General features: G+C 43.0%; 1 protein-coding gene across 1 annotated transcript in view; it reads left to right on the forward strand.

The window, feature by feature from the left end:
* LOC126997793 (glycine receptor subunit alpha-2-like) overlaps positions 1-13407 on the forward strand; it is a 117704-nt gene that overhangs the window by 96948 nt on the left and 7349 nt on the right. The window contains exon 6 of the mRNA XM_050859009.1: positions 7649-7686. Within this exon, the coding sequence (XP_050714966.1) occupies positions 7649-7686 (38 nt within the window). The remainder of the gene's footprint in view (positions 1-7648; positions 7687-13407) is intronic.

Here is a 13407-nt window from a genome sequence, read left to right on the forward strand (position 1 = left end):
ACGATAACCAGTCTTTTCTGCTTGTTGTATTCATCGCAAACATCGCGGTAGAGAGTGCCGTTCTCTACACACACTTCACTAAGAGGCAGTTTTTTGAAGTGCCTCTTAGCTGCATTTAACGTTACATTGCTCCTCTCTGCAACCTTTGTCTCATCTCTCTCATGTACGTTACCGCCGGCGTTCTGCTCAAGAGCATGCTTCAATTCTTTCAGTTCTGGATCGCCATTCTGGTGCTCCATGAGTCCGTCAAGACTCCAACGGAGAAACTTATCCTGTTTGTCATGTCCCTCCGGAGAGGCGACAGACATGGCCTGTCCACCTGTAAGGGTGACAGACATAATCCGAGCATCCAATTCGCCTTCTATCACGTCGCTCTCCTGATTCCTAATCCTCGACAAAAAATCTGCTACCATGTTGCTGGAGCCTGGAAGATAATCAATACTAAAGTCAAATTCTCCTAGAAGCGTCTGCCAGCGTGCAATCCTGCTGCTAGGCACTGTGCTTTTTAACAGCCAAGTCAGTGGTCTATGGTCCGACAGGATGTGTATCCTATAACCCAAAATAAGGGGCCGGTTAGTACTGAGGCCATACATGACTGCTAAAGCTTCTCTCTCTACCACTGAGTAGTTACGTTCTGCTCCATTCAGGGTTCTACTAAAATATGCTATGGGACGCAAACTGCCATTTTCATCCTTTTGTTGCAAGACACCACCTATTGTCTTATCTGACGCATCTGTGGTGAGATGGAAGGGCTTCCGGAAATCCGGAAAAGTTAAAACAATGTCAGTCGTTAGACTGTACTTTAGTGTACTAAATGCATGCAATGCCTCCTCATTCCACTCCAGAAGTGTCTTATCATTCTTGGTTACTTTCCTCCCTTTTAGTAAATTATTAAGTGGGGATGCTATCTTTGCAAAGTCTTTAATGAATTTCCTATAGAAATTAACCAATCCCAGAAAACCTTGAAGCTCTTTGACTGTTTTTGGAGGGGTGAGTTGTTGCACCGCCTGTACCTTTGAGGGCTGAGGCTTCAAGCCAGAACACTAACAATGTGACCCAGGTAATCTACTTGCTCTTTGAAAAAGGAACACTTATCTAGTCTTAAGGACAGGTGAGCCTTCTGCAGCCTGTCTAAGACGGCATGAAGGTTCTTTAGGTGATGGTCCATGTCTTTCCCTTGTACTATCAAATCATCAATATATACATGTACAATTCTTCCTGTCAGACCTATGAGGACTTGATTCATGATCCTCTGGTAGGCTGCAGGTGCTGTTTTTAAACCAAAGGGGACTGTAGTGAATTCATAGAGGCCATAAGGTGTCGTGAAGGCTGTCAAGTGTTTGGATTCCTCTGCCAATGGGACTTGGTGGTAGCCCTGGCGCAAATCAAGCGAGGTGAATACTTTACTTTCCCCTAACTGTTGCAAAATGAGGTTAATGTTAGGGAGGGGATGTCTGTCATCAATCAATTCATCGTTCAAAGCGCGGAAGTCGAGACAAAGTCTGACCCCGCCATCTTTCTTGGCAACAGGGACTAGGGGTGCACTGTAGGGCGACGCACTAGGGCGTATACTCGGGACGCGACACCACTCACTCCGCTAGCTGCAGTATCACCATCATCCACAACAATATCTTCCGATGGCGACAGCGGTATAGAACGCTAAATATCCCTCTTACAAGAACACTGAAGAACACTGAAGAACACTGAACACAGCACGGAACCCGGAAGACAAACATACGAGGCCCCAGTGTGTCCACAAACGCACCGCTTATCTATCAGCCAACACACAGTTACCGGCGGATCAAAAAGGGTCACGTAAACAGAGCTTCTCGGGTACGTCACCGCGTGACAGCTACACTAAGGATTAGAATCGCGCATGAACCAACCTTATAGAACATGTCGGTTAGGTAGATTGTTGTATGAGTTTAATGTAAGACTCACATGCCTTCCATGTTACCCTCGTGATGTCTGTATGTATGTCATGCCCACAACCCCCTATATAAGGAGCATTTATTCAGGTTAGACCTCAGATTAGCCAGCACCCTGCTCGCTTGCTATACACCCAGTTGTCCTTCCCTAGACAACATGGGCAGAACATTCATTAGTTGATGACTGATAATGTTCTGAGTGACAAGAATAAATGTGTCCCATCACTTCACCTGTTGGCATCTCAATTGTTTCTTCAGTTGGGTTAGCATAGGGGATGATGAATTTACCTTTGATTTGCTTAACGTTAGGAGTTAAAGTTACTAATCCGGGAAATAAAAATGAATAAGGGATATCATTGGACCTTGGAAGGAATAAGGCTTGTTGGGGCCCTGCCAATCTCTGCCTCCAGAGTGACATACCCTGCCGTGCCTGGTGGCAAGGACGCCACGTTAATAGCGTATCCTTTCACTCGTACTTCCTCCATCTCGTCTAAGGTAGGTTTATGGTCGGTTAGTCAATCTTCTGGGCACGGGCTCATATCGTCCGCAGCCAGGGAATGAACTTCCACCGGGTTGGCTCCCACCATTACACTAAACTGCCCAGGTGTGGCCAGCGGTGCAGCTACCACATTTTGCCTCCACATAAATTCTAGACCCAACAAAACTGCTGTTGGTAACACTATACCTTGTGATATTACTACAAATTTTTCTGTAATTTCTCCGTGCCCAAAGTTCACTACTACTTCGGCTATTCCTTTATTAAGGATTTGAGTCCGATCTACCCCTTGTATGGAGAGAGGTTCTGTATCTATCATCTTCCCGCCCACCTTCCTAAATAAATCTTCTTCTATTAGGGACGCTCCTGCTCCTGTGTCTAGCATCGCGTAAACCATCTCCTTTTGTGCATCAGTGCCTACGCTCAATCTCATCGTGAGGGCGTTGGTAGGGCCGTGGACTGCCGCAGCTACTCTGGGGTCGGTTTTTTTTTTTTTTTTTTTCTTCTCTAGGTCAGGGTTGACCCAGGAGCTACGGGGTGAGGGGCTGGCCGGGTACTCCGGGCGCCAGGCAGCGCAAGGCGTGACGGGCTGGCGCCTGTTCCGAGAGGGCTGGTACTGAGGGTACCGGGGGCCCGTTGGTGGGTGGTAGGCACCCCTATACTGCCTTCCATATGTACAATCGCGAGCCATGTGTCCTACATACCCACAAGCGTAACATGTGGGTGGTGCCGGCGCGTTCCCATATTATGGGCGTGTAGGTGGCGCGGCGTGCCGTCCTCCCCTTTGGGGTATCGGGTAACGCGGCTGGCCTGGAGGACGTGGAGGACTGCCTTGTGAGGAAGGTTTAGGTCCGGATGCCTGCACAAAGCAGATGTTTAACACTTTCTTCTCTTTTGCTATTTCGGCATCGGATAATTTCAACTCTGGGTGAGCTTTGATGTACTCATACCTTTTTTCAATATCTTCTGTGGGTCCTTTTTTTCTTCCTCTGTCAGGGTGTACGTAAAGGCAGAAGGTAGAGCCTCTGAGAGCCGTAAAGCGGTTATCTCATTTAAAAGACTAGCATTGGCAGGTTTGAGTGGTCAACTCGTCTCTCAACATTTCTAGCCGAATGAGGAATGCGCGAATGTTTTCTCCCGTCGCCGTTTCGCTTCTCCTAATTCTTTCTGGAGGACCGAAAAGGTCCTTACTGTGGGGAATACACGTAGGAAGTCTTCTTTTATTTTTTCCCAATCCTGTCCACACCTGGTGATACAACCGAGGAGATGATCGCGCGCTACTCCCAGGGCATACTGTTTGGCTAACTCAATCTTTCCGGTGGTGTCCTAATTTGCCTGTGTCCGGCTTTCGATATCCTCTATCCATTTCTTTGCTATTTTATGACATGGGAGGTTAGGCGTTTGGCTACTTTTTTCCTCTCCTCCGCAAAAATGTAATAGTCCCTGCACTCTACTAAAATCGTTCAGGGTATGACGGCTAAGTAGCGTAACAAGATCATCATGGGCAAGGGTGACCGATTTTCCAGCTTCGGTGGAGGTGGGAGAGTCTTTGTCTGCCATATTTAACTCTAAAGTCTTATTCCCGTAATCCCAAGAATAACTGTTTTCTCCCTTGCTTTCGGATGTGGACATTCACTAATATAATACCAATATAAATTGCAAGTTTCACCACCCACGCCTGACGCCAATGTTGTAACCCGCTGTCCGGGCTCAAAGGGGAGACGACACACTACTTGCACTTGTGACAATTGGTTTAGGATTCTGGTGCCTTAAGAGTATTTAAAGGAGTTCGTAAGTTGGGGTGATGAAACGGTGTCACTTTTCTTATATTTATTTTAATCTACGTTAATACTACTTAACACTACAAGAGGTAAAAATATTGTTGAAACCAGCGACTGGCCTCACAGGACTCAACGAGTCTTTAGGCTATCTCTCACTGACGTCGACACTTGTATAACACTGAGAAATTCTTCTCAAAATAATAAATTAAATTGTTACAGAATTATAATTACATATTTCCTAAATATTCCTAAACAGAACTACTAATACAATGGATACGCTTTCCTCTACGGTAACTCTTCACTCCATACTCACAGTAGCAAAGATGAATGTTCTGCCCATGTTGTCTAGGGAGGGACAACTGGGTGTATAGCAAGCGAGCAGGGTGCTGGCTAATCTGAGGTCTAACCTGAATAAATGCTCCTTATATAGGGGGTTGTGGGCATGACATACATACAGACATCACGAGGGTAACATGGAAGGCATGTGAGTCTTACATCAAACTCATACAACAATCTACCTAACCGACATGTTCTATAAGGTTGGTTCATGCGCGATTCTAATCCTTAGTGTAGCTGTCACGCGGTGACGCACCCGAGCAGCTCTGTTTACGTGACCCTTTTTGATCCGCCGGTAATTGTGTGTTGGCTGATAGATAAGCGGTGCGTTTGTGGACACACTGGGGCCTCGTATGTTTGTCTTCCGGGTTCCGTGCTGTGTTCAGTGTTCTTCAGTGTTCTTCAGTGTTGTTCTTCAGTGTTCTTCAGTGTTCTTGTAAGGGGGATATTTAGCGTTCTATACCGCTGTCGCCATCGGAAGATATTATTGTGGATGATGGTGATACTGCAGCTAGCGGAGTGAGTGGTGTCGCGTTCCGCGGGGCACCACACAAAGTAAATATAAAAGGAAAAATAATATTCTCTTCATCCCCGCCAGCGCCGACACCATCTCTCCCTCCCCCCGCCGCCTCACCAAATCTTCCACTTTTTATCACTTTTACAGACAATAAACACGCTTCCTAGTACTGTTATATACTCATGTGGCTCCACCTTCACCTCCCGTGGGTTATGGGTCTGGGTAAAACATCGCACAGTAAAGATAAAAGGAAAAATAATACTCCTGTCATTCCCCTTCAACGCCGACACCATCTCTCCCTCGCCCCCCCCCACCCCACCCCCCGCCGCCTCATCAACTCCTCCCCCTTTTATCACATTTACAAACAATAAACACGCTTCCTAGTACTGTTATATACTCATGTGGCTCCACCTTCATCTCCCCTGGGTTATGGGTCTGGGTAAAACATCGCACAGTAAAGATAAAATGAAAAACAATACTCCTTTCATTCCCCGTCAACGCCGACACCATCCCTCCCTCGCGTCGCCGCCGCCGCCTCATCAAATCGTTCACTTTTTATCACATTTACAGACAATAAACACGCTTCCTAGTACTGTTATATATTCCTGTGGCTCCACCTTCACCTCCCGTGGGTTATGGGTCTTGGTAAAACATCGCACAGTAAAGATAAAAGGAAAAATAATAGGCCTACTCCTTTCATTCCCCTTCAACGCCGACACCATCTCTCCCATCCGCCGCCGCCGCCGCCTCATCAAATCATCCACTTTTATAATACTCACACACAGTAAACATGTTTCCTTGTACTGTTATATACTCCCGTGGCTCCACCTTCACCTCTCTCGGGTCATGCGCCGCAGTAAAACATTGCAGAAGAAATATAAGAGGAAAAAGAGTGGGCGTTTACTCACCACGCTCCTGCTGCTTCCTATTACCCCGCGTCTCCATGTCGTCCAGTGTAGCCAGACGCGTGGCCACACTTTGCTCGCTCCTTCCTCCTAGAGACACACACAGAATTTTTTTTACGGCACAGCAGTACTAAAGCATGCAGAGAAACTAATATGTAAACTACCCACACCGCTCTTTCCACATGTACCAGTATGTGTCAACGCCTAGCCGAAACACAAGCCAGTAACTTGCTTTAACGCCTGATTTTTTTAGTATTAGGTCCATATTCTCAAACGCATCGGGCCCCCACTATACACGACTATTTCCCAAGGCCACACAGGAGGTCAAGCGGGTTTTCATGGGTGTTTTCCCGTTCATGGCGCAGAGGTCGTGTAAAACTATCACTACACAGTGACAAAACAGCATACCTGGGCACTTCCGCACCTCGGTCCAGACCTCCGCTCCTCCGCACCTGCGGACCGCCAAACGAGGTGCGGAAGTAACAGGTGCGGACAGGCGAAATTTTTGGTCCAGACTTCCGCACCTGAGATTTTCAAAGATAAAATAAACGAAGACGACAAACAGTCCGCGGCATTACTTTCGTGCGTTTTGGCGGGCTGTGTGCTGCCAGCTGATCACTGCGTCAAGTTTCTTTTTTTTCAGAATCTTTTGACTTTTAGTGATTCACTGCGATTGTTTGGTGTTCAGTGTTTACAAATAAACATGGACAGATACGTGAAAAGAGGTGATAGCGATAGGAGCAGGAGTGTGTCTGCATGGGGATAGTAGCGTCAATAGCGTGAGCTACAGCACCAGCACGCCTGCTGATGTATTATTGCCTTGTACTATTTTGTTTTATTTTTGAGGTGCGGACTAGTTTTTTTCAGGAGCGCTTTAATAGTTTTGGATACAATAGCGGAGGTGCGGAGGTCCGGTAGCGGACCGAGCGAAGAAATTTTAGGCGCGGAAGTACAGGTGCGGACTACCTGCGTCCGAGGTGCGGAGGAGCGGTAGCGGACTACCCCAAATCCAGTAACGCGCCCAGCTCTACAAAACAGCCCATGATAACTGTAAATATGTCGACTTAACTCTGTGAAATCCAAAAACTTCTAACAAACTACCCCCACCCCCACCCCCCCAGAAAAAAATGAAATCAAATGTTTTTCCCGTTCATGGCGCAGAGGTCGTGTTGAACTATCACTACACGATGACAAAACAGCCCATGAAAACTGTAAATATGTCGACTCAACTCTGTGAAATCCAAAAACTTCTAACAACTCCGATCCTCCCCCCCTAAAGAATGGAATCATATGTTTTTTCGGTTCATAGCGCAGAGGTCGTGTTAAACTGTTACTACACGATGACAAAACAGACCATGAAAATTGTAAATATGTCGAGTCAACTCTGTGAAAACCCAAAACTTTTAACAAACTCCAGAACTTCAGAAAAAAAATGGAATCACATGTCTTCCCGTTCACAGCGCAGAGGTCTTGTAAAACCATGACTATACGATCACAAAACAGCCCATGAAAATCCTAATATGTCGACGTAACTCTCTGAAAACCCAACATTAATTTTCTCCCTCTCCCCACCAAAATATGTAATGGAAAACCGAGCTAGCCACAGCACCGTTAATAAGTACTCATAACACGTTTAAAAAGAATCCAGCCAAAGTTTGTGACCTATGCCTTCTCTCCCTTTGCAGAAACGCAGCTGAAGATCCCCCAAGTGTCCTACATAAAGGTGAGACTCCGCGGCCTTGTTAAGCACGACCCGGGTACTGTTGCTGGCAGGTAAAGGTGTGATGTACAGTCGACGCTAGAGAGTAGTGTCACGGTTTTCAGAATGTTTAGCCTGGTGGCGGTATCTGGCAACTATACCACGGTGACGCATTCACTGGCGATGTGACGCGTTTCAGTGTGTACCGTGTGTGTGTGACCGTGAAATTATAATATTGTATAATATTATATTATAATATAATGTAGTTAGAAATATACCAGATAACATGACTTCAATTTAGAAATGCGATAATGAATGTCTTCTACACAATGATGATGATGATGATGGCGAGGTAAAACATCACGAACAGTCTGAAACACTTTTTCTTATTAAACTTTGAAAATACCGCGTGCAATGCTGTCCTTCACAGAGGCAGGCAGTGACTAATGCTCCTTACCATCAAACAGCAAATAGGCTTGAGGGTCTGTTTAACTCGCAGCCTTAATTCCTGTCACTATAAAGCCTCACAGACAATTCAGATCATCAAAAATCTAAAATTATTTCTCCGTGAAGATTACGTAATATCTAAGTATAAATATGTGTGTGTGTGTGTGTGTGTGTGTGTGTGTGTCGCTGACTAGCTGACCCCTTGTCGCTGATGGACGTCTCCCGTCCCCACCCAGCCTCTCGCCCTCTCTCTCTCTCTCTCTCTCTCTCTCTCTCTTATTTTTTTAGGTATTAAAAATTATACGTTTCTACAGCCACTGACGTGGCAGCTCAACTGCAGTGCCTGCGGACATAAGGGCTTTAATAGAGTACCGCTGCTCCAGCCGTCAAGGCCCGCGGTCGACAAACCATCATGTGAACGTTTATAGCCTATTATTACGTATAGTTTTTTTTTATAAAGAACAAGATCTCAGCTGTCAGGAGTTTTTTGTTTTTGGTTTAAAGGCATAACAATCTCCCCTAATAAGTGCAGTATCATAGTTTGATAAACAACTTAGAGTCGCGTGGAGGGGTTGCCAGATGTCGCTTTCTGAACGAAACTTACTGGACAGTGTGTCACTACTCTCTATAGCCGACTGTACATAGGTAAGGCTCCTCAGGTGTCTGGCTTGTAGTGTAGAGGAATGGCGCGAGAGAAATGAGGGGAAAAGGAAAACAGTGGAGGTGAAGAGAGAGAGAGAGAGAGAGAGAGAGAGAGAGAGAGAGAGAGAGAGAGAGAGAATTACATAGAATTACATAGAAAATCAGACCACACAGACCCCATGGTATAGACTAGGTGGTCTGTCCTTAAACCTAAGTGAATCTACACTAATCAGATGGCCCAAAACGTTGCTTTTCTACTCTAGTTAATATTAAGTTCAAGGAAGTGACGGTCGAGCTTGTTTTTAAAGGAGTCAATCGTGTTACACTGGACCACTGATGGTGGGAGCTTATTCCATTCTCGCACTACAACGTTGATGAAGAAAAATTTGGTGCAGTCTGAATTTACTTGTCTACATTTGAGTTTTATGCCATTGTTCCTCGTTCGCAAAGTGTCATCTATCATAAACAATTTTGTTCTGTCTACATTCGTGAAACCATTAAGTATTTTAAAACATTCGATCAGTTTTCCTTGGAGGCGACGTTTCTCAAGAGAGAACATGTGAAGGGTGGAAAGCCTTTCTTCGTAGGATTTGTTGCGCAAGGAAGGGATCATTTTTGTTGCCCGACGCTGAACACCTTCTAGTTTAGCAATGTCCTTTGTATGGTGAGGAGACCAAAACTGTACCGCATATTCCAAGTGGAGTCTGACTAAACTATTGTAGAGCGGAAGTATTACATCTTTATTCTTGAATAAAAAGTTTCTTTTAATGAAGCCCAACATTCTGTTCGCTTTATTTGCTGCATCGATGCATTGATGTGAGAATTTAAGGTTTGACGCGATTTTGACCCCCAGGTCCTTAACGCATTGAACGCTTGTGAGTTTAACGCCGCGCATTTCGTATTCGAACTTCTTATTTCTTGTTCCAACTTGAAGGACCTGGCACTTGTCTACGTTAAAGGGCATCTCCCATCTATCCGACCAAGATGAAATTTTGTGCAAATCATCTTGGAGGCTTTGCCTGTCTTCGTCAGTGAGAACCGAGTTACCAATCTTTGTGTCGTCTGCAAATTTACTAATGCGATTATTGAGTCCAACATCCATGTCGTTGATGTAAATAATGAATAGCACTGGGCCAAGAACCGAGCCCTGGGGGACACCGCTAGTGACCGGCGCCCACTATGAGTTAAATCCGTCTATCACCACTCTTTGTTGCCTGTTGCTCAACCAATTCGCGATCCATTGGTTTACTTGACCGTCAAAACCTATTTCCTTTACTTTATAAAGTAATTTATGATGTGGGACTTTATCAAACGCTTTCTGGAAATCAAGATAGACTACGTCCAATGATTTGGTTACGTCATAAACTGAGAAGATGTCGTTATAAAAGGTCAATAGGTTTGATAGGCAAGATCTTTTGTTACGGAAGCCATGTTGTGAATCCCCAATTAATGAGTGGCTTTTGAGGTAACTCACAATTTTGTCTCTAATTGACATACTAATCTTTTTACTCGTCGAATGGCATCATTATAAAGTCTAATGTTTTCGGGGGTGCTTTGTTCTTTCTTTAACCTGTAACCTGTTTTCTCTCCTTGACTGAGTGTTTAATTTCGCTATTAAACCACGGTGGGCTTTTATTAGTGTTAATTCGCTGCTCGCACAAGGGGACGAATGTGTTCTGCTGAGTGAGTAAATGATTTTTAAAGCTTAGCCAGGCTTCCTCTACATTGCCGTTATCTGATAGTTGTATTTCTGTTATTTTTTGTCGGATTTCTACGAAGTTAGCTCTTTTGAAATTGGGCACCTTTACTTTATTTTCAGAAACTGATGTTGGAGCTCTAATGGCGACGCGCACTAATTTATGATAGCAAGAACCGAGGTGTTCTCCTACCGTGACACTACTGACTAGGTTATCTTGGGTCGTTATAACAAGGTCGAGTATGTTATTTTGTCGAGTTGGTTCAGAAACCATTTGGCTTAGATAATTTTCTTCTAAAAATTCGATCATTCTATGTGACTCGCCTTCTGTACCTGACAGTGTCGCCCAGTCGATATGGGGGAGGTTAAAGTCTCCTAATATCAGTGAGTCGCTGTTATTAAGTGACTGCCTTAAAACGCTGTACATTTCAAGGTCGTCATCGAGTGATTGCCCGGGAGGCCTGTAGGTGACAGATATATTTAAATTGACTTTTGCAATGTTTACTCGCACGCACAAATGTTCAACGTTACTGTCTCTTGGTGTTTTGTCAGTGGGTTGCAAATAGCTTTTGACAAAAAGAGCGACGCCACCGCCTCTACGGTTTACACGATCTTTGTTGAAGAGTATGTAGCCATCCATGTTGTATTCGGAACTTAAATCAATATTTGTGGTGTCGATAAATGTTTCGGTTATAGCAATTATGTCAAAATTTTCTGTTAGAGCAAGACATCTCAGTTCATCAAATTTGTTTCTTAGGCTACGCGCATTGAAACTAAGGATTTTTAAGTTATCTAGAGGCTTGGTAATAGAGGTGGTGGTACTTGCGGGATCACGGTTACGAGTTTGTTGCGATGCATGGCGTCTATTTACACGGGCGGGGTGGAGGGACGTGGCTGAGGGTCGTTTTTTGACCGGGTGTGTTTTTTGATCGGGAGAGAGAGAGAGAGAGAGAGAGAGAGAGAGAGAGAGAGAGAGAGAGAGAGAGAGAGAGAGAGAGATGAGACAGACAGACAGACACAGACAGACACAGACAGACAGACAGACAGAGAATCGAAAAAATTAGGGAGGAGATAGAAAGACATATGGCTAAAGAATATAAAGAAAATACGATGCTGATGCTGCTGATGATGATGATGAAGAAGAAAGATTACAAGGAAAAGCAAGAAAATGGCGTTGGAAGGAATGACTGCAATTTTAAGAGAGTTTTAGGAAGCTGGAAAATAATCGTTCAATCTATTTTTTTTTTTTTTTTTTTGTCTGCTTCTGTAATTCGATCTCTTTCCATTTCCTTCTCCCTCTCAATTTTCCTCCTCTCTCTCTCTCTCTCTCTCTCTCTCTCTCTCTCTCTCTCTCTCTCTCTCTCTCTCTCTCTCTCTCTCTCTCTCTCTCTCTCTCTCTCTCTCTCTCTTCCAGCTTCTTTGTCATCATTTTTTTAGTTCCTTCCGTTTCGCTTTCCTCTCTTTCTACATCATCTAGTTCATCTTTTCTTCTTCTTCTTCTTCTTCTTCTTCTTCTTCTTCTTCTTCTTTTTCTTCTTCATTTTCTTCTTCTTCTTCATTTTCTTCTTCTTGATTTTCTTCTTTTTCGTTTTCTTTTTCTTCTTCTTCTTCCTCTTCTTCTTTTTTCTTCTTCTTCTTCTTCTTCTTCCTTTTCTTTTTCTTTTTCTTATCCATTTTCTTCTTCTATTTCTTTTTCTTCTTCTTCTTCTTTTTCTTTTTCTTCTTTTTCTACTTTTTCTTCTTCTTCTTCTTCTTCTTCTTCTTCTTATTATTATTATTATTATTATTATTATTATTATTATTATTATTATCATCATTCTCTTCTTCTCTTCTTCTTCTTCTTCTTTTTCTTCCTCATTTTCTCCTTTTTGTCCTTCTGTTCCTTATTCTTCTCCTTCTTTTTTTCTTCTCTACTTCTTGTTTTTATCGTTTTCTTCTTGTTCTTCATCCTTTTTTTTTCTCGTTCCTCCCTTTCCGATTTTTATTCTGTTTTATCTTCCTTCTCTTCTTATTCTCTTATTTATCTTTGGTTTATTTTCCTCTTTGTTTCTGCCTTCTGTCTTTTTCTTCCCTCTTATTATTATTATTATTATTATTATTATTATTATTATTATTATTATTATTATTATTATTATTATTATTATTATTATGTTTCTTCTTCTTCTTCTTCTATTAAATCTTTGTGTTCTTTGTTATTCTCTTCATCATCATCAATGTCATTTTATACTTCATTTCTTTTTCTCTTACTTTCTTCCTTCCTTCCCTTCCCTCCTCCCTTCCTTCCCTTATTCCTTCCTTCCTGCCTTACTTACCGCCTTCCTTACTTCCTTTCTTCCTTCCCTCCTTCCTTCCTTCTTTCCGTCCTTCCCTCCTTCATTAATTCATTCATTCATTTCCTGTCTAAATGCCTCCACGAATTCTTCTATAATTCCGCTCTGCATTAATTTTCCAGCATTTTTTCTCTTTTTTTTTCCATCACTTCTCATTTTTCTCTCCCGACCCTAACTCTTTTCCTCCACTCGCTTTTGCTCTCCTCTCTCTCTCTCTCTCTCTCTCTCTCTCTCTCTCTCTCTCTCTGATACGATTTTATAGGGTTGTTGTTTTTTTAATCCTATTTTTCTTATTTTTTTCCTTGTCATATTTTTTTCTCTCTTTTCTATTCTTCTTTAATCTGTTCTTTATTTCCGTCTTCATTGATCGATTTTGCGGCTGTTTATTATTTATTTACCTATTTATCTGTTCCTTCTTTCTCTCTTCCTTTCATTCTTTATTTTTCTCTCATTTTTTTATTTCTTTTCCCTCTTTTTCTTATTCTGTTGTCATATTTTTTTTCTTTTCCGTCCGTGATTTTTTTATATTTTTGTTTATTCATTTATTCGCTTCCTGTTTGTCTGTTTATCTTCCTTCTTTCCTTCTTTCTTTCCTTTCTTTCATTCTTTATTTATTTCTTTGTTTTCTTA

The sequence above is a fragment of the Eriocheir sinensis genome, chromosome 13 (assembly GCF_024679095.1).
Source record: "Eriocheir sinensis breed Jianghai 21 chromosome 13, ASM2467909v1, whole genome shotgun sequence".
In the NCBI taxonomy this organism is placed as follows: Eukaryota; Metazoa; Arthropoda; class Malacostraca; order Decapoda; family Varunidae; genus Eriocheir; species Eriocheir sinensis.